General features: G+C 39.6%; 3 protein-coding genes across 4 annotated transcripts; 1 reads left to right on the forward strand and 2 right to left on the reverse strand.

Annotated features, from left to right (window-relative positions):
• Positions 1 to 3,924: 3,924 nt before the first annotated feature.
• papolg (poly(A) polymerase gamma) lies at positions 3,925 to 10,721 on the reverse strand (the record flags this gene model as incomplete). Its single annotated transcript, XM_079229693.1, has 9 exons — positions 10,694 to 10,721; positions 9,797 to 9,955; positions 9,365 to 9,431; positions 9,150 to 9,231; positions 6,952 to 7,061; positions 5,921 to 5,974; positions 4,964 to 5,075; positions 4,734 to 4,823; positions 3,925 to 4,067 (listed from the first exon to the last, which is right to left on the reverse strand). The coding sequence occupies exons 1-9, from the start codon at positions 10,708 to 10,710 to the stop codon at positions 3,925 to 3,927; spliced, it is 834 nt and encodes a 277-aa protein (XP_079085819.1). The 5' UTR covers positions 10,711 to 10,721.
• Positions 10,722 to 15,297: 4,576 nt separating this feature from the next.
• haao (3-hydroxyanthranilate 3,4-dioxygenase) lies at positions 15,298 to 19,267 on the forward strand (the record flags this gene model as incomplete). Its single annotated transcript, XM_079229698.1, has 10 exons — positions 15,298 to 15,383; positions 15,544 to 15,622; positions 16,496 to 16,579; positions 16,694 to 16,800; positions 17,610 to 17,699; positions 17,782 to 17,825; positions 17,927 to 18,072; positions 18,797 to 18,865; positions 18,955 to 19,037; positions 19,136 to 19,267. The coding sequence occupies 10 exons, from the start codon at positions 15,298 to 15,300 to the stop codon at positions 19,206 to 19,208; spliced, it is 861 nt and encodes a 286-aa protein (XP_079085824.1). The 3' UTR covers positions 19,209 to 19,267.
• Positions 19,268 to 21,630: 2,363 nt separating this feature from the next.
• Positions 21,631 to 23,454, reverse strand: LOC306747226 (transmembrane protein 229B-like). 2 transcript variants are annotated; one of them, XM_079230257.1, is made up of 2 exons: positions 23,320 to 23,454; positions 21,631 to 22,122 (listed from the first exon to the last, which is right to left on the reverse strand). In XM_079230257.1, exons 1-2 carry the CDS (start codon positions 23,326 to 23,328, stop codon positions 21,649 to 21,651), a joined length of 483 nt encoding a protein of 160 aa, XP_079086383.1. In that variant the 5' UTR covers positions 23,329 to 23,454; the 3' UTR covers positions 21,631 to 21,648. The 2 variants fall into 2 exon arrangements, with proteins under 2 accessions (XP_079086383.1, XP_079086382.1); XM_079230256.1 differs by having other exon boundaries at positions 21,631 to 22,118; positions 23,320 to 23,424.
• Between the last annotated feature and the right edge of the window lie 4,016 nt (positions 23,455 to 27,470).

Genomic DNA, 27,470 nt, shown 5'->3' on the forward strand with positions numbered 1-27,470 from the left:
AATAACAGTCAGTCAGCAACCGTAACATTTTTAATCCATGAAGACTTTGTTTCCACATGCGTGAGAAGAGGTCTCGTCTCACCCTCTTCTTCTTCTGCACCAGTTCAGGAGGAAGGTACTGATGGAGCTGTTTCTTCTTCACGTGAGTCGCTTCGATCTTCATCCCGTCCTTCAGCATGTTGATGTTGTTGGCTTGTCTGTACACTGCAGGGAACGACATGCCGCGTTCGGGATCATTGACAACAAGCAGGAATGTAGAAAAACGGGTTTGACTTTCTCCTTGGCAGAGACTTTGGATTTCTTTTGAACTTTTAATGTTTGAGTTTATCGATTTAACATTTTCTTGCAGCAGTCTTGCAGCAACCGCTGAAGGTTTGGCAATGTTTTGGCAATACGGTATACTAATAATACTGTTTCTGAAGAGAAAGTGAATTCGGCTATGAATCCAGGGACTTCAACCTTATGTGTTGAGGCCATTTCATGGCTTAGGCTCCTGCAGGTTGCCTCTCACATTCATACCGGCTACGAGTTTATATATGATTAAATATCTATGTTATTAATAATAAATCAAAGTTTGCCACAGTGTAGCATCATTTGATCCATTTAGTGATGGTCATTTCATATAGTTGTAGTATATAGTAAATGTCCTGGAGCCCATTTTATCTTCAATATTTTGACTAAGCTGTTCCACGACCAACAGGACCTACCAGTGTCTGTGAAGGACTGGATGTCGTACGTCAGGTCAATGTTCACACTCTCCGCATTCTCCACTTTCTTGAAGATGATCCCAATGAACCACATGGACACAAAGTCGTTCCTGTTCCAGAAACACAAGGAGCAACGTGAGAACAGACAGCGGCATTCAATAAAATGAGTGAACGATATGGACAAACCTGCACTCTAGCGAGTGCACCTTTCTAGATTTATTCTGACTTTTAGACCATCACATTGAACATGCTTGTGCAGCCACAGCATATCAGTGTGCTAATAATGTATACCTGCATTCAACTACTGCCAAGTCTTGCTTAATACGCAATGACGACTTACACCAATGATGACTTCATGAGTCCCTGACCTGCACTAGCACACATGTTCCCATTACTTGAGGACAAAGAACAAGACAGACCTAGAAAAGGTTTGATTAATGATTAGCAGGAGTTGCCCTTTCTCACTGAGCCGTTTGTATGCATAAAATTTGAACTCACTCGCTACGGTTCTCTTTGGACCCGGGGAAGGACTGGGGGTTGACGTGAGCCAGGGTGATGTACTCATTCCTCTCCAGGTTTCCCACCAGAACGCGGATTTTTGACTCCACCAGGCCGATCCTGAGGGAAAAGAAGAAAAAAACAAACATCAGGAGGTGTTTCACAGAGGTAATACAAGCCACCTATTGCAGTAGAGTTCCACTCTTTACAGACACTTACCATTCTAAGTGGTTTTCTTCTGTGGAAGCGCTGGCGGTCAGAACGATGTAATGCCTGCAGCAGAAAAAATAAATCAGATGAAGATATTGGGTAGCGTTTTGATCAACACTCTTGGATTCAATGTGCTACACAGAGGAACATTATCTTCAATCATTCACACCGGTGCTGGTAGTGTAACGCCAACAATGAGGCAGCAGCACCAACAGAACAGAACAGGTCAGTCGGGGCGCTTGTGTGGGAAGAACTCTCATAAACAAAATGAATCCCCGAATGCAATCTGTGCCCAAAACAACTCATATCCACAGAACTTAACATGACAGAGTGACTTTTAAAGACAAGGGACAAAATGAACTCACAAAAAAGAAATCGCGACTGACGGGAAAGACTTACTTGTACTTTTGAAAAAAGTTGGGTGGCTCAAAGAGTTTGGACCATTCTGCCTTTCCCTGAAGAATCTCATCTGTGACGCTGAGGCCTGTTCATGCCAGAGGGACACAAACACGTCATCAGTCTGAGGAATTACTTCCATTTTGAGACTTAAAAAGAAAATGCTACAGTTTTGTTACCATTGCCTTTATGAAAGAAAAAAAACAAACAGGTATGATTCGGAAGCAGGCGAACGGATCTATAATTGAATGCCGCTTCGTTATTTACCGTATTTGAACTCCTCGCTCATGATGGTGCGCGTTGATGTGGAGACGTTGTACGTGGAGTTCTGCTGGGGGTAGGCGGGGGTGATGATGGGCATCAGGTGGTATCTGTCGGATGGGTTTACCTAGAAGAAAAACATATATAAATAAAAATAACACGGCACAGGGGTCCACGGCAGAAATTAGTCTTCACCAGCAAATTCAACCCGCTAAACTGATTGTGTTGGGCAACTTCACGCCAACGTACTGAAACCCACACACACCCAAACCCACTTTCCATCATCTGCATTTTATTTCTCGCGATGTGAAGGAGAAGTGAAGGAAACATTGAAATGAGACGTGCTCCTCTAAATCTTCATGTGAAGGGGTTCGGCAGTTACTGATTGAAGCTGCACAGTGGGATCACCTTTCTGTGCGCTGTACAGGAGCTTTAGCATCTTCTGTAAGCGCTAATCATTTTTTAGATGTTTCAGTTTGACATGTTCCAAATATTACATGTGCACATTGAGGTAGATATCAGTTTAAACACGGCCTTGCATGTGTTGTACGCGCATGCAAGGCCGTGTTTAAACGCTCTCCAGATCAGTCGAAACACAATTCATGTCCAAGTATATTGCACATGTTTAGTTAATAATCCGTTTTAAATTGGATGCCAGCTATTCTATGACCGTGTCCATGTTTACTGTGTTAAAACAAACACAGTGGTTATGAGAGAATGCGTCATTACACACACACACACACACACACACACACACACACACACACACACACAGGGTTATGTTGGGGTTAAAATGCAGACTGTACTCTGAACACCAACTCACTGTTTACTTTATTCGTTTCAGCTCTACTTTTGGATTATGATGAGCATGTCTCATAGAAAGCAGAAATACGCTTAAGTAGACTAAACATTTGGGAAATTCTAAAATTGTATCTTAAGATATACTCTAAGCCCAATGCACGGTGAATATTGGCCGTGCTGTGACTGAACGAAAACAACACCAGTAGATAATTTAAATGTGTTTATTGCTGAAGGGACACAACACACATGACACAGCAGTTACAGCAGCTAGAATGGGTTTTTTCATGTCAGGCTATAGACCAATTAGGTTGGGATAAATATATTTATGGTTTATTATTTTTTTTAAACAGTCAAAGCAAGTTAAAGCCCCTGGCCGAGGAAAGAATATTCATAGGAAGACCTGCAAGAAGAGCGTGACCTCAAATACTTACTCAAACACGTTTTGGACTGCAGTGTTGTAAATATGGAATTTAAACACAAATATCAGATATGTTTTGCTTTTCAATTGCATTCTTACGAAAAGGTTGCGTCTGTCTGATAAAAAAAAGAAAAGACGTCCACGTGGGAAGTCTTCCTCGCTCCCAGCTGCTTTGGGGAAGCCTCCTCCCAGCAGAGGCAAGAGCATTGGATCTCAAGATAGACACATTTTCTGGGTCACGCGAGTACAAGAGGAGACATGAAATAGGCGAAAAACAAATGTATCTATATTCTTATGCGTTTAGCTCAATTTTAAACCCCCACAAAAATAATTTAGCAGGTCAACTGTCCAGATGGCGCTTCTTGTGTCTACACATAACGAAATAAACATGTGGAAATGAAACACTCGTGTCATACTCACTCTGGGATCCCACACAGGTAAATTCAGATTACTGTCCTCGGGCTGTTTCAAAAGCACAGGATTCGGCCACTCCCTGTAGCATGGAAGTGACAAAACAAAAACAAAAAACACTCAAATGTGCGAACTGGCTTTGCACGAGGTTGTGAAATGCTGCCATCATGTGGGACAGGATCAATATTGTGTTGCTGGAATTGCAGGGGCTAAACTAAATGCTCACCACTTAGAAAACACCAGGAAGAACTTGTGGACCAGCGTGGCGGCCACAGCGTTGGGGTAGAGCTGGCAGGTCCTGGCCACCAGCATGGCCCAAGACACTCCACCCAGAAAGCCCAGCATGTTGGAGTAGATCCCACGGCCTGCAGGAGGAGGGCACGTTGTAATGAGGTCAAAACGTGTCAAAGATACGAGCAGCGCTGCTTTAAAAGCACTAAACTGAGAGGGCACCTGCAGGAGGTAAATAATCCCTTGATATAAGTTGTTACATTTTAAAGATTGTGGAACTTTTTGTATTGCTGCTCAAGAAATACTTTTTGTTTACATACAAGAATAATGTTGATTCTTTACTTAATTGTTTTTCCCAAAAATAAAATATTCAATAAGAACCGATAGTGTGTGATAGATAGAGATATATACACGCTTGTTTTGTCTGCCTATCCTGAGCTTTATGTCTCACGGACTCCAACTAGGCATGGGTATCGTTAGGATTGTAGTGATACTTATACTCTTATCGATACTGCTTTGGAGAGAGATATATATATATATATATATATATATATATATATATATATATATCCAAAGCAGTATCTAGTTGGAGTCCGTGAGACATAAAGCTCAGGATAGACAGACGCAGACAAAACAAGCGTCTTTTCTATTTTCTACAGTGGCGTCAAGCGCTTTTCTGGAAGGTAAAAAAAGAAGACAGACAAGTTGCAGAGTTTTTTCCTCTCCTCATTGGAAACGAGGGCTATGTGGACACAGGGCTATGTGCACCCAAAGTTACAAGAACATTTGAATCCACTTACGTTTCGCCCACAGTTTGATGGCTCTCAATGTCAGTCTGAAGTTCTCTTTGTTTGGCACCAGGTACAGAATTTCGTCAGTCACTCGACAACCTGCGAGACAAAACATCCGAAACTAAAAACAATGCGAGAAAAGCATTTCACTCTTACAGTTAAGGCGATAATCCCCCACTAACAGATGGTTTAAGGTTCAACTGGTTCTCATACAAGCCGGTAAAGGCCACGAATCGTACCGTTAAGACTGCGGATACACCGAATGTCCAGGTTTCTCAGGATGGAGTCTCCCCTCAGGTCCAAGTTGTCTGGAATGGACTGTAAGGCCAGTCTGGCAAAAAGCAGGTCAATCTGCTCAGACGGAGACAGAAAGGCAAGGCACATATTCATGAAACGGAGTACAAGTGACCCGTCTGGGAATGGGAAGCAAGTACAAAGCAATATGGCTCAGAATGAGCTTTTAAATTACTTTGAAATGGTAATCAAGGCATGCCAACGACAAGTACAGAAGTTTCTCATTTAGGCAGACACTGGAACAGTAGTCCTGACGGTGCTCTTGTTCCCTACTCTTTAGTAAACCTTTTCATGGACCTGAAGTACCAACTGGACCACCGACCTGCGTCATGAAGTTCAGACCTCGGCTTGAGAAAAACCCGTTTTAATCTGGATTCATTCAAAACCATCGTTCTTTGCAAAGTTATTCTAGCAGACAGAGACAGCTGAATATAATGAATCCTTAGAATCACAGTTAGGGGCGTCGCGATATACTTATTGGCCGCTATGACCGTAATATAAAAAAATTATATACTGATATCATGTTAACAATACACATGACAATATGACAAATACACCGGTTATGGTTCGAACCACCACTTACATTTGTATTTTGAGTGCAATATAATTGTTCCTCCCACCCCAAAAAAATAAAGACAAAGTGCAAAAGACAGTTAAAGATGAATTTGACTGACTGGATTTTTATTTTACTGCAACATCGTGATTGTTAATTATTTTGGCCATGATAATCGTGTGGTGACAAATCTGATGATATGAGTTTTTCCCTCTTTTTTTTTAAACCAATGTCTATACTACAAACACCTAAAAAGCGGGGTTAGATAATTCATGAGTAGTGTGCCTGTAGTAATGCAATACCCCTATATGTAGACAAGAAGCATCTCTCGTATCTCAGGGCTACTTACCTCTATTCCGTCAAATTTGAATTTTATCACCGGTACAAAGGCATCCTCCACAGCCTTGAGAAAGCACCAAGAGACAATATTAGCGACACATGCAAGACAAGGCAAAGTCACATGCTGACATCATGATAAATAAGAGGTGAAAGTCTAGGACTGCACCAAATAGTTTGAAGCTTCATTCATAAAAATTAAAAATAAATAAAACTAACATTTTTGCATGTCTATTAATTCTGTTTAAACCTGGCATTTCTGCAGTTGCAGAAGATCCGGCCACACTATTGTTATTAGTTTGCCATTTGAAGAATTAAATTCCAGTGGTGGCTGCGTAGGATTGTTTGACACATGTAATCTAAAGTTACAATTTATTGAAAGCAGATGGATGTAAATCGTTTTCGAAAATTCCCCTTTTATCCAAAGATATATTCCGCTTCAATCCGTATTGGTTGGCGTTTAGTCTTTAAAAAGACCAGTTGCTCTTCCAATTGCCACACACAAAGGGAGGCTAGCAGCTATCTAACAGCACCATTAAAGACGTTCATGTCACAATAACAAAAATGATTTTATAGTGATGCAGCATAAAATATGACAACAAAAGATTTATGTACCAATAAATACCACCAAGATCTGCAAAGATATATTTATTAAACCACAAGTGTACACTTTGATAATTCTATATCAATTAAATGTTGTGTCACACCAAACAAAATAAAAGGGGTGTACACACTTTTTCCATCATGTATATTGATGTTAATAAATATACACATCTTGGGAAATTAACATTACCAGCAGACCTAACAATAACATGCAATGCTCCTGTGTATTGTTACTTCATTATAATTATCTAGTCAGCAAAATATACTTCAGCCATGCCATGTTATTGCTCCGCTTCCCAAAACAGTAAACTCAGCTCTCCTAAACAACGGAGTTCTCACTCAGGAGCAGTGACGTAAATGGTGTGTTGCTCTTGCATCTTCTGTGACTGAAAAACCTTTGGTTGAATAGATTTAACGGGGCCTTCCTTTACTTCCACTTACCCTCAGGTCTTTGATTTCTTCGTGCTGTTTGAATTTCTCAAAGAAAGACAGGAAAAAGTCACTTCTCTCTACGTGGCGTGGGGCCACACATAAGGCATCAATATCAGCTCCTGGAAGAAACAGTTTCACTTTTAGCAGTGCGTCCTGTGTTGCCCAGTCGGTAAATGGTCAACAAGTTCAAGAACAATCTGATAAGTTGCTGCATTCAAGGCCAAAGAGAGTTCATGAGATGGAACATCAAGGAGAGATGGTACTTTTGATAATCGTTTTTGGTGACTGTCCAACTTATAATACCTGACCCCGCTTTGTACAGTCACAGCCGATAAAATGTGAACGGTGTTTCTTCTAAACACGGATGAACTCTAGTGAACCCTGAAAAAAAGCCGGAGGTGAGTGCAAGTCGTTCTGATATCCTGACCCCAAGTGTCCTGACTGATGCTTGTGCCCGTACAAAGTACACGCTGTTGCATGCAGTATGCATTCAATAGAGTGGTGCTGGTATGAGGCATTTTCGTAGGCTAACCCCAGAAGTTAACGTCGCACATGTACGCGCTTCAGTATTGTTTTTCGAATTGATTGCCCATCTCTCACACACAAATCAAAGTTTACTAGATTGTGGGTCATAAATGTAATAAAACTCACTAATTGCCTCACACTCGTTGCTCTGGAAGTCCCTGTCACAATGGGGAGTATTTATGCTATTGCTCGTTTACAGCTTATTTCTGGACTTCACAATAGTTTTGCAAAAAAAGCATTAATAAGGAAAGGAAAGACGACCGTTTTGTGTCCGATGCCCTCCTCGAAGCCATAAACCGTGATTTCAATCGTCCGCTCTAATCTAATCGCGGGTTAAACTGCGAAGTAGTCTGGACACCAGGTGTGAAGGCAACACAAGATATGAGTTTTTAAAACAAAAACGTAGCATTGTGGATTGAGCCATTTGCTAGTAACTGCATTTTTAAGACGCGTAAAAGCTTTGAAATTCATTCGAGGGGTGTTTACTGACTTATGTTAAAATATCTTAAGCTTGTGTTAAGCACAGTATTATGAATACATAATTCACCACCAGACATGAGAAATATAATTCTTTACCAAAAGTAGTTGTGAATTCAAAATCAGATAGTGGTATCCCAGTATTTACTATAAAGGATATTAATATTCTATAAAAAACAAGACATGCTAAACAAAGGTTCATCCGTACACAATTAGGAAAAGGGGTTCATTCTTTCTGCACACCAACTTTTCACTTGTTTGAATTTGTTACTTAAAAATTAATACAAATCTGTATTGTGAAGCGTGAATTAGGCTTACAATAACACCCGGAAAGCCAAATCAATTCATACGATGATCTGTTTGTGACAGGGATGTTTGGACAGACTCTTCGTATCCAGCATGAACAAAATACAGAGATTCAAATAAAGTTTTCAACCAACAGCAAACTATTTTGGAGTGCCACCTGTGAAAGTGATAATTATTTTTACTCAAAATGGCTCAGCTCACTAAGCTGGCTGGCACTCGCGTCAAATGGATTAAATGGGGCATTATGTGGCAGTTTCAACATTTGATTTAGTGCAACAGGGTTTTTATACACAAAGCACTGAAAAAAGATTTGGTGATACCAATCAATGATTACATAATCCGCCACCAACACCATTATCAATTTTACAGATTAGTTTGCAACATCCTTACTAATTCAGATTAATGTAAAAACTGTATGCCGTTTGTGTTTTTCTATTAGTTCAAATTATGTTAAATTGAAGTATAAAGAGAAGAAAAAAAAAAAAATCTATGTTTTTTTCTGCAATAAATATATAGTAATTTTTTAACAATTCTTTTTATCTTCCCACTTGTTGCGTTTGTTGTTGAAAGCAACAAGGTTCTCTGACTGCATTCACACCTTATGCCTCCAGTCTATAGCAGGACAATGTTTACACAGCTTTCAGACTTTTCAAAAACACTCTCAAAAGCAGGGGAATGTGACAATGCCAGCCTTGTGCTTTAGTGTGGTCAGGTTGAACTGTGCTTTTCAAAACAACAAGATAGGCCCGCATAGACAGGGTCGAGTGCCGTGTTGCAGTAACGTTCAGATGATACCACTCTCTCTCCTTGGCCCTTTTGAATGCCAATATCAGCCAAGCACACAGTACATGGGATGTCGTCTACATCGAAAGTGATGTCGCTGCAATGATTAGACGTACCTTTTGTGTGCACTCCAAGTCTGTACGAACCGAATGTAAATATCTTGCCGCCAACGCAGCTTATAGCTGATGGTGGGAGGTTCTGTAGGGGAGACAAGTAAAACAGTGAAAATCGGTATGCTTTTGGCTCTGTATGGCATAACAGATAGCTCTAGCATCTGATTAGATAAACACCATTAATGGACGCTACGCAAAACGCATTCAACACAACCCACCTTTAATTCACTAATCTCAGAGATCCATTCTTTCACAAAGTTATTCAACTTCCCGAGAACTGCCAGTCTGAAATGGAGAAATAACTTTTAGTGGGCGTTTCATTCACAAGTCGGCTCCATCACTAAATCACACAGTGAGAATGTAAAGGATAAACGCACCGCATTCACCAGACACGATGTACTTGCATTCCAGCATCAGGGCACATATATATATTTTAGTAATATGAACAAATAAAATGCAGTACAAAAGCAATACAATACATGCTACCTTATGTTAAGCTTAACAGTTTATAGTGCACTGTGTCACAAGAGTTCATGTGTTTGTGTGCACCCCTTGTAACTAAGCGTGATCGCTGCAATAGATGCATTGTGGTCACAGACACCCCACAGTAGTGTTATGGTTAGTAGAAAATGACCCTTTCTGTTCCTCACCTATGGTTCAATTCCTCTTCGTCTTCAAACACCCCAAAAGGCTTCATGGCGTCACAGAGCTTCTTGGTGTACTGGGTGTCTACTTCTCGTGGGGGTGCCAGGCTGATGGCAGAGGTGATGCCATAGTGTTTCTGAGGCTGCTGCCCGCTAGGCATGTTGCTGCGAGGGAACAATACAAGCAATGACAGCTAACGTTACCACGTTATGTTTGTAAATGTTTGCTCCATGTCATGGTTACTCAAACCTCGTCTTCACTAAAAGCAAGAACGCCGAGTTAAAACGAATGCATTCACCTGCCACAGCCGCATTTCGTCTGAAGTGCTGTGCTAGTTTCTGTTACCCTTCCCATGAATGCCGCGAGCCCATGTGTAAACACGCTCCACGCCGCTCTGACAGCAATGTGCTTCGTGTACATGACTCGAGCAACGAGTGTGTTCGTGACTTCATAGTTTTGTGCAATTCCAAAACCGAAAAGTGACTTTATTAAAATAGCAGAAACGTGTTCGAAAACGAGCTAGGTTCCCGACGGACGTTAGCCGAGAGGCTACAAACAGGTTGGAAGCGCTAACAAATTGGCTAATTTAGCAAGTTAGCAAAACGTTAGCGGGCTGCTACGGAAAAATAGGTTTCGCCAACGACCCGCTTGCCAGTCAGACCAGTTTAGCAGTGGACATTTTCTAGCACAGAAACAAGTGGTATCCGTTCATTTTGTTGGGCGTATTCACGCCATAGTTACCAAACATCAAACAAGCGGGCTAACCAGCAAACGGTGGCTGCAGGCCTTGTTTGGTTGTTGTGACAGTTGGCTAACGTTAGCTTTTAGCCTATTCTTCAGGACTCTCTTAAACGCGAACACAAACGGCCATCAACAGATAATGCACCACATGCACGACTTACCTCGACATTTCTTTCATGACACTCTGAAAAGATTGCGCTGTTTTTCTTGCTGTGAACCCGTAAAAAAAACTAAGAAAGTCAGCAAGTAGAATGATAACAGCCTCGACCTGATTACAACAATGGTCACTTTCCAGAGAGCAGTTCAAACCTTCCCACTGAACCGGAATCACTTCTTATAAGATAACGTATCAGCGCGTAATGCTGGGAGAACATTCATATCTAATTGATTCACAAAACGCGCAGGGTTTATTAGAGTGCTGGCACCTGGCACGCGTTTAGGAACTGTTGTAACTGTGTTTTTAATCCAAAACTACAAATGTAACGGCATTTTGTCGGAACAATGTCTGCGTGCAGCACGCTGGGCGACCATCGTCAGAAGGCAGGCACCTCCCTCTCTGAAGTCACACGTCACGTGACCACCGAGGCTGATTCCGCTGCTGAACCACTGAACTCACAACTGGCTGCGACACGTCCAACACACACCTGTCTCACAAAGTGGAGTTTCAGTCGTAAAATACGAGATATGTCGGAACAGATCTATTTGGGATATTTTGAAAATGACTAAATCATAATACTTCCTTCATTACCGGTGGTCATTAAGTATTACACATAATGTATAATACATGTAACTGTTATAAGTATTCAATAAGACAGTCGCTGTTGTGATACAATAACCTACTGTATTTGTGACAGAAAACAAACCAAAAAAGAGTACATTTTATTTCTGCGTAGTGCATTTCTATGCAAAAAAACTTTAAAAAAAACTGCAGTTTTTAATGTTTGCTTAGCGGAAACAAGATACATGGGGGAAGACCTAAATATATAACGCTAAAAAGCTCCTTGATGAATAAATAACATTTAGAGCCAATAATCATCACAGACCACGATTATTGACGTGTTGTAGCTGATTCAATAACAGATACTCTTGCATTGGAGCACATTCAAAAAGCCAATAATGGTTAACTTTTTAACAATTCCATAATCATTAGGTCACATATCATTATCAGAACAATTCATTTAGCAATTAATATAGCACATACTAATAATGTGTGCATATAAATTCATATATATATATATATATATATATATATATATGAATATATATATATATATATATATATATATATATATATATATATATATATATATATATATATATATATATATAAACATATATAAAATGAACAGCTCTATCTAGTGGGCAGTTTATATCACTACACCTGGTGGAAAATGAGCTCAAATAAATAGTTATCATCATCATCCTCGAACGACTTCAATGATCATCAACTTATCACCAGCCTTAAACCTTTTCAAATGTTCAATATGAAAATGTATCTTTCAATGGAATCATAACTTGATTAAATCATATAATGGGATACAGCGACTCACTTTTACATCCTCTAAATTGAAAATAACAAGCAAATACTAATGATTTCTCCTTGTGTAATTAACCCAGTGTAGTGAAATCAAACTATTTTCTTTATCTGTTTCCTCTGTTTTTGTGTGCATAATCAGTGAAATACAACTACAAATATGTAACTTTAATGTTTTCCTATAATTTTACTTGAAGCTGCTGGGCTCATTTCACACTAAAGTTTTTCAGTAGTTGAATCCATTAATAGATGGAAATCTTTGCCAGTTTCCATTATTGGGCGTATTCATATTCTGAAGATGAATATTCTTCCTAAATTCCTGTACCTTTTTCAAACCATCCCACTTGCTCCTACTTCTAATTTCTTTAGTAAAATTAAGCATCTTTTTTGTACTTTCCCTTATAATCCCTTATATCTCTACCTTTATTCAGCAAACTTAGCCACTTTAAAGAAACACACAGCAAACCCCTTTGTTAAAAATACGCTGACAGTATGGCATGAGGTGTTTGGTTACCTTGGAGAAAAAACTCCTCTATCCCAATATTCACCTATTTGGGGGAACAGAAACTTTACACCAGGTACTAACGACCCTGATTTTAAGTTATGGGCAGACAGAGGTATCAGAAAGATTTCAGATTTGTATGATTATGATAGTCATACTCTTTTAAGTTTTAATGAGCTCAAGCTCAAGTTTAGCATAGCTACAACACATTTTTTCAAACATCTCCAGATAAGAAGCGTCATAACAAAGACACAGAACTGTAAATCCCCCCCTATCTAAATTCTTTAGAAAAGATAGCTTTAAACCATCATGGATCAGCTGGACTGATCTCAAGGCTTTATCATACCATCATAGCTGCAGCAAAAGAATCATCAGAGGACAAAATGCTAGCATGGTGTTCAGACCTAAATGAAGAAATCACTGGAGAAGAGTGGCAGGACATATGTCTACAGGGTCAGGTTCAAACAATAAACTCAAGATTCAAGCTTCTCCAGTATAAATGGGTACATTACTCCAGGGTTACTACATCTCATTTACCCCAATACTCTGGATACATGTGTTACATGTGGTATACACAAAGGTACACAAAGGTAGCTTGTCTCATTGCCTCTGAATGCACCCTCATTCAAGAAAGAGATTATTACTATTGTTTCTATCTGTATCAACGAACAACTTACATTATGTCCAAAACTCTGTCTTTTGGGGTGTTTCCCAGCAAACGGTACACTTAACAATAGCAAAAAGAAGATGGTCATATTTTGCCTTCTTGAAGCTAAACAGAACATTGCAATGGCTTGGAAATCTGTCCACAGGCCGAGCAAACAAAAGTGGATAGAGGGGCTGCTGCGGTGCCCTGGAGAAACTTACTAATGTAGTTAAAGAGAAATATAACACCTTTGCAAACATTTATTTAAACATTTATGGAGTTTCTGGAGGGGGAAGATTTTGTTGCAACCCTGTAGTCTATCGTTATTCTTTTCTTTTGGTCCTCACTTTTATTTCTTCTCTCACTGGTCACGTTTAAGGAATGTGGGATCATTCTATTTGTGGGGTATTATATGTATCTATCTGTGCATATGCATATCTGTCACCCTCTACTGTTATGTTTTGGTTCTCTGTTGAGGAACAGTCAGTAACGCCTAACAAAAAAAGAACATGCCATTGATATCTCTGAAATGCCTATATGTTATTTTTTTGTGCCTTGTTTTGTTCTGTTCTGTCTTTGTGTTTGTTTGTGCATTGTAGAAAAGACAACAATACAAATATTTGTAAACAAAAAAAGGTTTTAATTAAATGAGAAAAGTACTTTTCATTGGAACAGTATTGATCTTACACAGTAGTATACAAAATAGGCTTGATATGGTTAATTCATAAATGGACTATTCATTGGATTACCAGAAAACATGCTATAAGGCGATATATGTGGTTATCACAGGAGTATACCAATTGTTCAAATTGTATTTTTTTTTCAAGGGGCTATGTTACTTTCTTTCAATAATTTAATTCTCAGTTTATACAGGTTTCACGCTGAATATTAACCTGAAACAAAACAAAAATAAATAATACTACATAACATAGCATAACGACTAAGTATAAGAACAATCAGACTCAGACAAAAAACACAGAAGAAAACAATACAGACATAAATCATCTTCCTCCATATTCAACCTGCTACAACAATTACATATTTTAATTTATTAATAATCTGATAAACATTTTTTTTTACAGGTTAACGCTACATGTTAGAAAAAAAGGAATTTAACATGACGGCTAACTATACAGGCACAGCGTCAAACAATATTAAAGAAAAAAGGTAAAAAAAAAAAAAAGAAGAAAAAAGAAACCATCACAAATGTAGATCATGAACCTCCATATTATACCTGCCATAACAATTAAATCATAATACATCTCATAGACTTATCCCTTCACTGGGTCACTTGGGTCCCAAGGTTGCAAAGCCTCTTAAGCCTCTTAGCCTCGCAGATAAAATCCATAACAGGGTTCCAAACAGAGAGAGACCCATTCATGTCTCCTTGGAGAACATGTGTGAGCCTCTCCAATGATAGCCAATGCTGAAAGATTGATAACCGAGCGCAGAACCATAGAAGACGGGGTGCTCTTATATCTTTTTAATACAAGTGAGGAAGTGTGTAGGCTTAGGATACATTGGAGAGGATGGAGCTCAATAGGACATTGTATTATGGAAAATATTTGGTTTCCAATTTCAATCAACAATTTTCATTGTCCTGGTGGGCAATGCTTCAGTTTAATGTGACATTTGGTTTTAATTTATTTGGCTTTTATACAATATAATAATATCCTCGATGTCGCATCAAAATGTAGTGAGAACTTGAATGTGCTCTATGAATTTACACCAAAAGGTTTATTGTAGGCTAAGAAAAATATATTGTGCAAATAAAACATATTTTTTTAATACTTGTTTTAAACCACCAATATTCTAAAGCCATTTCAAACCTTGTTTCTGGTTTCGTTCTATTGCCTTGATGTTGAAGTTCAATTTCCAGTTTGTCTGCAGAGTGACTTCAGGACAACACTGTGTTACAGATGACCTTTCATCTGTTCTGGGGAGCTGAACTCCTCCCCCGTTCCACCAAACATTCACTTCTGCATTTTGGACTTTAAGTGTCATTCTTGTTGTTTGAACAGCTCAGACCAGCAGAGTCAGAGAGATTTGACGCTGCGGCACAAAGCACAGTGAGTTTGCAAAAATGAGCGACGAACCTCTTGTGAATGTGGGGAACTGGATCGCAGCGAACGAGAATGCTTTCTTGCCACCAGTGTGCAACAAGCTCATGTGAGTAGTTTCACTTTGGATATAAACAAAGTTGTTGCTTGCTTCTTGGATTGCCTCATGACCAATGAGTGCTTCACAACTTTAAAACTCAGATTTGACAATCGCTTCAAATCACAATATAAGTCAGAGTACCTCATTGTCTTTCATTCCTGTCTCGCAGGCACTTTTCCCAGTTGATCATCATGTTTGTGGGAGGTCCCAATACCAGGAATGATTACCATATAGAGGAAGGGGAGGAGGTGAGAGAGAAGTACTCATTTCTTCTGTCACTGATGCTCTCCTTTCAGCCCCAAGTTCTCCATTTACCTGATTTACATTCACAGATAACCCACCTTCCAGCTGAAAGTCCAGACAAAAGCCCCAAAACATTTAGATCCATGGTCATATTGTGCATTTATTTGACCATATATGATTGAATTTGTTTTTTAACAAAAAGTAAATTCTTTGTATATTTAAATACAGTTCAGTCGGCTGATCGGGTGCGTTATGCTAGCAGCGGCTAATGTAGCCTTGAGCCGCTAACCTCAAGTAGATGATCATTTTAAAACATCTTCAGGCCCCACCTGCCTCATGTGATGTCACTTGAGGCAGGTTGGGCCTCAAGTGACTCCACTTAAAGCAATCTATCAGACTTCACACAGCTCCCTCTGGAACCTCCGGTTCTGAAAAAGTGAAGCCAATGAGTAAATGCCTTAAACCTGCATTGTTTCTAATGGCCAGCAGGGGGAGTCAGATTGTATAGAAGTCTATGAGAAAATGACCCTACTTCTCACTTGATTTCTTCAGTAAACATTGTACACCTGAGTGTTATGGGAATGATGTTCATTTCGTATACTGGTCGATTTAGAGTCAAATAGACCATAAAGCAGGGTAGGCTTTAGGGCGGGCCTAGCTTGTGATTGACAGGTCACTACCATCATTGTTGTTCAGAAGGTTTTCTGTGTTTTTTTCTTCGATCTTTGACCCTCTCACAGTGTGTTTTCAGTTCTTGAAAGTTAATTGTAACATTTTGGTAACCTAAGAATGTCTTATTCAGCATTTAGCTGTACCGTCTTCTTGCCTGGTTGCAAAAAACCAAGATCGTTCTCATGATGTTTCTTCTTCTTTTTTAGCTGTTCTACCAGGTGAAGGGCGATATGTGTCTGAAGGTGATAGAAAATGGGAAACACAAGGATGTGCACATCAAGGAGGGACAGGTAAGATCCTAATATTTCAGGATTTCACATTTACAATGCTGCCGTGCACCTTGGTCGGTAAACAGTGGTGTTTTGCTCCGACAATCTGCATCCATCCTTTTCTTCCTCCTTCAGATGTTCCTTCTGCCGGCTCGGATCCCCCACTCCCCCCAGAGACAGGCCAATACCGTCGGTCTGGTGGTGGAGAGGAGACGGCTGCTGACTGAGACCGACTGCCTGAGGTTCACTATTTAGAAAGTCCTCACTCTTTACAGAAAAAATAACCCTCTTTTACAAAACAGTGCATTACATCATAAGTTCAAACCTCAGGTCATTTAGTAGTGACACACAAAAATGTAAAACACAATCTGCTTTTCAAATATCCTGTCTGTAGTTTCGAGAATATATTATATATTTATCCACAGAATCTAAAGTGAACTCTCCCTGCTCAGGCACCTTAGATTAAAAAGGACTGCAGTAATGTTATTTCAGGCCAATTCCATGACCTGAGAACTGTTACCTAACACTCAGTTCTCTTCATTGGGAAGAAGATGATCAGATCTGAAATCGTTCATTTACAAGAAAAAAACACAGATATTCTTTGATATTAACGTTGTAAATATGAGAAACAATGTTTAATATTCTCTGAGAATAAAATGCATCCAGGAAAAAAAAAATCTCATAAATGTACCACTTTAATATCAAAGAATATATGTGGTTTTTTTTTGTAAATGTATGACTTTATAATCTCACAGAATATCTCAGTTTTATTTATGGTAAACATATTACTTTATAATCTCAGAGAATAAACCTAGAGAATTTTTGTCTTGTAAATCTACAATTTGATTCTGTAATTTGTTATTATTAATATTACATCGTTAAAACACAGTTGACAAAGATGCATAAAATCATTTCTTTACAATTCTTTGTATTGCACATGCAAAGATGAGGGCCGCTGTGTCCAAATAGACCTGAGCATTCAGCGAGAAAGTAACAAAACAGACATGTATGTAAGAGCAGCATTCACATGAGCGTGTGCTGGTGCCTTCAGGTACTATGTGGACAACACCACCGACCCACTGTACGAGAAGTGGTTTTACTGTCACAACCTCGGAACCCAGCTGGTGCCAATAATCAAAGAGTAAGACGGCTTCCCTTCGACACACGAACAAAGAGTCTCCATCAGATCAGGTTATGTGTTTTAACGCAGTTTGTTGTTGCAGGTTCATGGCATCAAAGCAGGCCAAAACAGGAAAGCCCGATCCAAGTGAGACATTGCTTATGATTCCTGTAAAAAAATGTAAAATCTGAGGTCTGATCCCTGTCAGTTTTAAACTGGTGTTACTGTGCTTGTGTTTGGATGAGCAGACGAAGTCTTTGGAGAACCCCTGTTCCAGCTGAACACCATGAACGTGATGTCCCCGTTCTCCTTCAAAGACTGGCTGGACCAGCAGAGGCCTTCCATGGCCGGCAGCATTCCCATCGACATGTTCGGAGCTCAGTTTGAGACCGAGGTACAAGGTTTCACAGTTTTTAACTTGTTTTATCAAGTAAAATGTATCTTAAAATTGTTAAGTACTGAGCATCCTGCTCAAAATTGTATTCTTGTTGACATATTATTTGATCAGATAATTGCTGCTTCAAATTATACTTTTGCCTATTTTAGACTATTTGATTCAGGTAAAGCTGTTCTAGTTTGATTAACTATGCCCCAAATCACTATTTCACATGATGTACAACATACAATATGTCATCCTCCATCCTTGAACCCTTGATTCAGATGGGAAATAGTCTCTTTTTTACCAACCAAGGTGTGAAGAGGAGATGCGTCATATAACTGGGGTGCAAATCTGCTGTAGACTGTATATAAGAAGTGGACGTAGTCGTGAAAACATCACCTGTTGGTTTATGGACTGCGGTTTTGAAGCCTCAATGTTCGGCATTTTGGCCGTTGCCATCCTACTTTTTTGCAACCAGTGAATGGAAGTGTCCATATTTAGACTGCGGCGGAGTAGCGTGGTGTTATAGACGCTGTCTACGGCTCTGCTAGCGACCTGAGCGGACACCATCCCTTTATTTCTAGCGCCGTCTGGTCTGATATTGGCAGTAGTATTGGAAACTTGTGCAGCATAGTGTAATTTTTTAAACCATGACCTGTTGACCTGGAAACTAAAAAACTAAAAAGTGCTTTGGTGATCAGTATTGCACATTGAACATTACAAGCTGTGACCATGACAGGTGATGGTGTTTGGACCCGGGCTGACGGAGACGGCAGTGCGGCAAAGCGACGTGTGGATCTGGCAAATGGTGAATTAAATGTGCTGTTCCTTTCTGTAGCCTCATGCGTCCAACCAGTCCTGATGTGTCTGTGTGTCTTCATCTCACTCGTCCCTCAGGAGGGATCCTCGAGAGTTACTGTGAAGGAGCAGGAGTTCAGTCTTTCTGCCGGAGACAGTTTACTTGTTCCTGAACAGAGCCAGTGAGTCAATTCTGGAACTTGGCTTCCTGTATATTCAGGATGTAGTTTTAAAAGAGCTGATTTGGCAATTACCTTGCATATGGTTTCTTCTTCTGCAGGTACCAGTGGCAGAGAGATGAGGGGACTGTTGCCCTGTTTGTGGTCCAAAACCCTGAGCGGAAGAGACCCTGAGCATCACAAGCCAAGTCATGCACACATTACATTACATAGCATTCTGTGTAGGCGTGGAGGAGAGCTCACAAGTAATGAGAAGTACATACAGGAAGTTTAGTGAATTAAAGGCACTAATTTTAGTTCAAAGCTTCATTCTTGTACCTATTTCAGTATTGATAAACACTATGAGCTATTGCAACTGAAACATAATGTATGCAAAATAAATTGTGAATTGCACCGTCAATGAACTGATACATAGTGTAGATTTCCTCTGGAAGTGAATAAGTGAGGCTCTTCTCATACAACATTCGTAGCTATGCCATGAAAGTCAATGCGCAGTAATTCCGAGATATCCCACAAAATCAATTTGTATGAAATCCACATAATCAGTAACCAGGATGTACAAATGCCGCACAAAAACGGTCTGTCACCCAGGAGACCCTTGTTCGTGCTCCCAAAAATCCCAAAATCTATAGTTTTGTTGCCTAAACCTAACTAAGTTGCTTCCTGTGAAGACGGAAGTTTACTATGAAAAGACTATATGGGCGTTACAGAAAATGACACGTGTTGCACTAAGAAAGCGCACAAAATAAACTTTTTCCATAAGATATCAAATGAGCTGTTGTAGGATGATGCACTGAAGTAGAAAAGAAAATCCCTTTCACTACTAACCTCCTTAAAAATGTCCTAGTGTAAAACCCTGAAAGGAGGGGTCAACCCGTTAAGCTCTATGGCATTTTTTTAGGATTTAGCTCGAAATAGCATAGCCAAACTAAAAAGGGTGTATCTCTGCAACCACAAGGGCTATTTGAATAATTCTGGTGTTATAATAAAGGCAACCCTTGTGAGCTTTTGGTCAGATGTGTAAATATTAGTACATATGTTGCTGGCTAAGGGTAAATAAAGATTGAAACACAGAACAAATAGAAGTTTCAGGTCCGCCTATAGAAAAAAGCACTTTCAGGATGATTATCTCCTTGAAATGATGCTTCACTAAGAAGAAGAAGAAGAAGAAGAAGAAGAAGAAGAAGAAGAAGAAGAAGAAGAAGAAGAAGAAGAAGAAGAAGAAGCCCTGAGGCTCTCCCACATCATAGCACAATATGTGAACAGTCTCTCTGCACTGTTTTCACTTGAACAAGTGAAGCAGAACAAAGTCAGAGAGGTAAAGTACAGAGAGAATTCAGGCGAGGTTTCCAAAATTTGCATTTCGGCACATTTGCGCATATTTTCGCGCATCTGTGACATTTTAATTTTTTCATGTAGCAAACCTTATATTTCACTTTCATATGACTTATGGTGTTAAATAAACTTGTATCAGTGGGGATTTACTAGGGGAAATGCATTTTTTCTTTTATTTGCTATTTTCTCAAAAAAAATAAAAAATTTGCTGACTCAGTGATTTATGTTGCTGTGTTCTTTGGTTCGTATCTCGGTGATGCTTTGCAGCAGATGGATTTGGTGAATATATTTGGAATCTGTGTGGAATTGTCTTGCTTTTTGCTATTTGTCTTTTTCTGATAGCACCAAACTACGGGCTGCTAGTTCCGGAAACATGCAGAGTGGGCTGACTCGTGACAAAATTATAACTATTTTAGTTTAATAATTATTTTAGTCGGTGTTTGAGTTGTGTTGAAATGGCTGACTAATTATTGTAGCCCAGGTTCTCTTGTTTAATTTGATGTGGAGCATCAATATATTTCTTCATGATTATTGTAATGTTTTACACAGTTTAAATACATTTCTAAAAAAAGACCTGTATAGGTCCATACGGGGCTGAAAGTGGATTCAATTAGTTTTACCAACAATCACCATGTCATGTCTTGCATGTCAAGTTTAACTTGACATGCAAGACATTTACAGGTTTTTATTTAATCAACACCATGTATTTCTGATGGGTTATGACTGGACATGACTTTAGTCTGTGAGACGCGCTTTAACTGACTTCTAGTTGTAACATAGGCTTGTTGGAGATACAAATCACACATGTGGATCACATATCAAGGCCTGCTATTCGTGTGATCATGGACAGTATTATAATTTTGTGAATTTTAAAACTGCATTTATTAGTGCATTAAACTGAGTACAAATGTGAGTAAGTTATGCACTCTGTCATCCATTGGTCGGGGATTTGCTTCCTGAAAAGTCACTGAGGAATGAATGATCACTCAATGGCTAAATAAATGTGGGAATAATAAATGATTAACTAACCTACGTATGCCATGCGTCTCATTAGTTCCAAACAAAAGTGTTAAAATTACAATTTGTGGTTTGACGAAGAGTTTTCCTATGTGATGGTTCTGTCTTATTTTAAGGAAAGAAAAAGCTCACACATTAAATTAAAAAAGTCACATTTACTAGCACAACTCAGGGACTTGCAACATGTGCACCAACTCAACAAAACAACAATTCACATGAATGCTTTGTAGATACTATTGGAAGACTTTAGACTGGTATCAGTTCAGTTGTGCAGTCTTATCATCAGAGTGTTCCTGATCACATGTTGCTCAGCGAGGAATGCTGCCACCGTCCAGGGCAGCGCGTACTCCAGAGTCACCAGTCCTCCCAGGTTGTAGCTGTAACCTGAGTAGTCCCAGGGACAGGCACCCAGCAAACTCAGCCCCACCCCACAGCTGAACTCCCACAGGTAGATTAACACGGTGTAGGCCGCCAGCCGCGCCGGCAGCGGGAGACGGCGTGCCAGCAAGCGAGCTCTCAGGACCTCTATGAGGTAGATGGCGATGGCGTACATGGGCAGCGACCACAGGCTGCTGTGGCCCGCCAGCCTCCTGTCCCGGGTGCTGCACCAGTCATACACGGCAGTGAAGGCAACCTCACAGAGGCAGCCATGGAGTGCGTACACGTAGAGACGAGCTGCGGTAGTGAGAGGACGACTTCGTGCTGCTGGGGCTCCGTCATCAACACCAGTCCCTGTCTCAAAGAAGCTGTTATTTACACAACGTTCTTGGCTGTTTTGGTATTTCTTTTGCAAAAATAAAGTTTGCAAAGTACGCAGTTCTACTTTCCTTCACTGCAAGACTAAAAGGTGCCACTTTGTCCAGCAATGTGGTGCAGTGTTCATTAAAATGTCAACATCATTAACATTTGTGGATAAAGTGCTTTGCAAATGAATCAGCTGTTCTCGTTTAGGAGTCAGCTTTTACAGAGAGATCAAAGAAAACACATTTGTGATCACTGATCAGTAGGCTCCACAACGGACATGATCAATATCTAGACCCAGAGAGAACAGAAGGTCCAAAGTTGTGCTACATTAGTGATGACATTAACATTAATAACAGATTTACAGTAGTTCTCGCATGTTCCTTGTCCCTGTTTTTAAAAAACTGGCAGTTATTTTTGGGATAGCAGCTTGACCTCCTGCTTTGAATTTTATTGGCTTGTTTGCTTTGGGATTGTGAGTTGCTCCTCCCACTTTTATTTTTCGACAATGACATGGTGATCATGGTAGCCATGATGCCTAAGAATACCAAACCGTGAGTTTATTAATCACTGCCACAACGAGAATAATGAGACATCTTTTCTTATAGAAATGTTACCATTATTGTTACCCGTCCTCACTGAGGGTTGTATTATTGGCACTGTTAATTGCAGAATTCCCCAGTCTAAACAATTCATCTTTAATATGTATTTTGATTGCTTTTAAATGGCTGGAACCATAGCTCTTATACAACTCACGGTAACGCCATGATCTAAATCTTTTTATTTAAAGGATACAATAAAATGTTATTAGAAAACAATTTAACGGAAGTACAATTTACTTCTCCTTTATTCTAGACTTTCTTCCCCACAATATAACACCGGCACATATGCAGTCCTGTTCCGTCCCATACTGTACATGCTCTACTTTGGATTAACAGGCTTATAGACCATTTTAGCCCAGTGAAAGGCTTGGAGAATCTTCAACAGGGTTTCCCTCTGCTCCACGACAGAAGTGTCATAAACAAATGAACTAGGTGACCGTCCATGTCATTCAATAATTTCTCAACAGTGGTCTCGTAATAGCATTAAATCAAACTCCACTTCAGACTTCAACAGATGTCATATTATGCCTCAAAGTGTGGCCTTCCAAAATTGCTTGAAATGATAAATTAAACACGGTAAAAATTCTCACCTTGGTCATTACTGCCTTGCGTTCCCCTCTTTTTTAGCTTTCTCGCCTCCATCCCCGGGCAGCATATGGGTCCCTGTGCCTTTGTAATCCCTCTGCTTTCCTGTGTGTGTGTGTGTGTGTGTGTGTGTGTGTGTGTGTGTGTGTGTGTGTGTGTGTGTGTGTGTGTGTGTGTGTGTGTGTGTGTGTGTGCGTGTGTGTGTGTGTCTCTTGGGCTAAACATTAAGCGGGTCCTCGTTATCACAGCGATTCCATGTCTCACAGGCTGAGGTCGTGAACCAAAGGATGGACTCTGGAAGCTGCAACCTGGACCCACCTGAGGAACAAAAAGCGCCTGTGTGCAGTATTGATCAGGCTGTGGCTGCGTGAATTGTTTCTTTAGAACAGTACAAAAGGTGCACAAAATGTGTGTGACGCGTGAGGACGAACGTGAAGGGTTATCAGTGAACCGCAGCAGCTGGGTGTGTCGGGGAAGCTGCCAAGAACACGTATTGATAGATCATAGAACTGACTGTGAAAGTTAAATTTCACTATTCCATAACAGTCGTTTTTTTATTTATGTTGGTGACCTACAAGTCAGGGAATAAATATTTGTTTTTAATACTTAAAATAAAACGTTCTGTTTCTCAAATCTCTTTTGATAATTAAAACTATTCTAGACTAAGCTGATTCAAAGATTTCTTAAGGTTATTTCTGAATTTACGAAATAAACCTAAATATAAATGAGTGAATGAATGTTCAAGTTGCAAAGTTATTGCAGGTCTGCATTTTGAGATACTCTGTGCCTTTGTACAGATAGAGCATTAATGTTATCTGTTTGTCTGAGTACTTTATCTTATACTTAATTTAATATCTATTGCACTGTTGTTGTCGTTGATTGTTGATTGTCTCGTCTAATGTCTAATGTTATGCAGACAAAATCCTTGTTTGTGTAAACATTCCTGCTAAATAAACGGTTTCTGATTCTGATTCAGTTCAATGTATTTGTCCTATTAAATGTCAGGTATTGTATGTGTGATTTATTGGGTATATAAAATACATTAAAGATGTAATTAATATAATTATAAATAAAAATAAATATATTAATATTCATTGTTATTATAATTGTATAATAATACTATGTATTTGCTTCACATTGGTTATTAGTCATTGTAAATATTGTCTGTATATTTTGGTTATTTACTTTAAGCGGTTTAACAGTTGAAGGAGATTTACTTAAAGATTGTTATTTGTCATTCATCTGCAATTAAAGTAATGAGTAACTAGAATGTACTCACTAAGCACCAACACGCGAAGCTGCCAGCACACATTTAAACACGCACTATATAAATATGGACGGCTAGCCCTACCGGTACAGTTTCACACATGCACAGTGTACGGTGTAACCATAAAGGGCCTCTGGGAGCAGATGTCAGTCCTGACACGGTGCCACGTGTGTTTGTTCTGTGTGTACTCTAATAAAACAGCTAGATGAATGGCGGACCTTTAGATCAGAGTCCAGTGATTCTAGCAAACACACCTTCGGGTTTGGAAAGGGGGACTGCACCGCTGTACGTGTGTCAATGGCCATAAAGTTATCGAGCAGACAAAGGTCGGACTCTTCGCAGTGAGCCTGGCTGACTGTGTGTGTTGTGCATTGTTGGATGCTGAATTGTCACCGAATAACATTTGGTTAGGGAAATTAATATTCTCTCTCTCAGAGAGCACAGAGAGCCTTCACTTGCTGCTCTTTTTAACTCACATCACTCGTCATCAATATTGAGTCGGTCTTGTGTGGTAAATTGAACGCACAGAAATTAGATTGAAATTAATGGAAAGGAACAAAGATGAGATGGGATGAGAGTAGATGAGAAGAAACAGGGTGTGAATAAGATACAATGAGATCTTAGAGGATTAGATGATGAGATGAGATGTGAGAAGATGAGACGGCATAAAGAGATGTGAGAAGATGAGATGTGAGAAGATGAGACGACATAATGAGATGTGAGAAGATGAGATGTGAGAAGATGAGACGACATAATGAGATGTGAGAAGATGAGATGTGAGAAGATGAGACGACATAATGAGATGTGAGAAGATGAGATGTGAGAAGATGAGACAACATAATGAGATGTGAGAAGATGAGATGTGAGAAGATGAGACGACATAAAGAGATGTGAGAAGATAAGGAGATGAGATGTGAGAAGATGAGATGTGAGAAGATGAGATGACATAATGAGATGTGAGAAGATGAGATGTGAGAAGATGAGATGTGAGAAGATGAGATGACATAATGAGATGTGAGAAGATGAGATGACATAATGAGATGTGAGAAGATGAGACGACATAATAAGATGTGAGAAGATGAGATGTGAGAAGATGAGATGTGAGAAGATGAGATGTGAGAAGATGAGACGACATAATGAGATGTGAGAAGATGAGACGACATAAAGAGATGTGAGAAGATGAGACGACATAATGAGATGTGAGAAGATGAGATGACATAATGAGATGTGAGAAGATGAGATGACATAATGAGATGTGAGAAGATGAGATGTGAGAAGATGAGATGTGAGAAGATGAGACGACATAATGAGATGTGAGAAGATGAGATGTGAGAAGATGAGATGTGAGAAGATGAGACGACATAATGAGATGTGAGAAGATGAGACGACATAATGAGATGTGAGAAGATGAGATGTGAGAAGATGAGACGTGAGAAGATGAGATGTGAGAAGATGAGACGACATAATGAGATGTGAGAAGATGAGACGACATAATGAGATGTGAGAAGATGAGATGTGAGAAGATGAGACGTGAGAAGATGAGATGTGAGAAGATGAGATGACATAATGAGATGTGAGAGGAATAGATGTGAGAAGATGAGACGTGAGAAGATGAGATGTGAGAAGATGAGATGACATAGTGAGATGTGAGAAGATGAGACGACATAATGAGATGTGAGAAGATGAGATGTGAGAAGATGAGACGTGAGAAGATGAGACGACATAATGAGATGTGAGAAGATGAGACGACATAATGAGATGTGAGAAGATGAGATGTGAGAAGATGAGACGACATAATGAGATGTGAGAAGATGAGATGTGAGAAGATGAGATGTGAGAAGATGAGACGACATAATGAGATGTGAGAAGATGAGACGACATAATGAGATGTGAGAAGATGAGATGTGAGAAGATGAGACGTGAGAAGATGAGATGTGAGAAGATGAGACGACATAATGAGATGTGAGAAGATGAGACGACATAATGAGATGTGAGAAGATGAGATGTGAGAAGATGAGACGTGAGAAGATGAGATGTGAGAAGATGAGATGACATAATGAGATGTGAGAGGAATAGATGTGAGAAGATGAGACGTGAGAAGATGAGATGTGAGAAGATGAGACGACATAGTGAGATGTGAGAAGATGAGACGACATAATGAGATGTGAGAAGATGAGATGTGAGAAGATGAGACGACATAATGAGATGTGAGAAGATGAGACGACATAATGAGATGTGAGAAGATGAGATGTGAGAAGATGAGACGTGAGAAGATGAGATGACATAAAGAGATGTGAGAAGATGAGATGTGAGAAGATGAGACGACATAAAGAGATGTGAGAAGATGAGATGTGAGAAGATGAGACGTGAGAAGATGAGATGACATAAAGAGATGTGAGAGGAATAGATGTGAGAAGATGAGACTTGAGAAGATGAGATGACATAATGAGATGTGAGAAGATGAGATGTGAGAAGATGAGATGTGAGAAGATGAGATGACATAATGAGATGTGAGAAGATGAGATGTGAGAAGATGAGATGACATAATGAGATGTGAGAAGATGAGACGACATAATGAGATGTGAGGAGATGAGATGTGAGAAGATGAGATGACATAATGAGATGTGAGGAGATGAGATGTGAGAAGATGAGATGACATAATGAGATGTGAGAAGATGAGACGACATAATGAGATGTGAGAAGATGAGATGCGATGAGAGATGATGAGACTGTCATTTGCAATCTGAGTTGTGATAATCAGACTGAATTGCCATTTTGAAATTGAGGTACTTTACTTTATAGATACTTAATTATCACCGTGGTGGATATTCTTCTGCACAACATAGCAACACCATGTAGGCTATACGTTACTAATATTCAAGACAACAA

This window comes from Taurulus bubalis (genome assembly GCF_910589615.1).
Source record: "Taurulus bubalis genome assembly, chromosome: 14".
In the NCBI taxonomy this organism is placed as follows: Eukaryota; Metazoa; Chordata; class Actinopteri; order Perciformes; family Cottidae; genus Taurulus; species Taurulus bubalis.

Coding starts and splice junctions, on each gene's coding strand:
- LOC306747226 (XM_079230256.1), bottom strand. CDS start 23,371: ATGGAGGCGAGAAAGCTAAAAAAGAGGGGAACGCAAGGCAGTAATGAC. Junction 22,119..23,319: donor GCAAGGCAGTAATGACCAAG/GTGAGAATTTTT, acceptor TCTTTGAGACAG/GGACTGGTGTTGATGACGGA.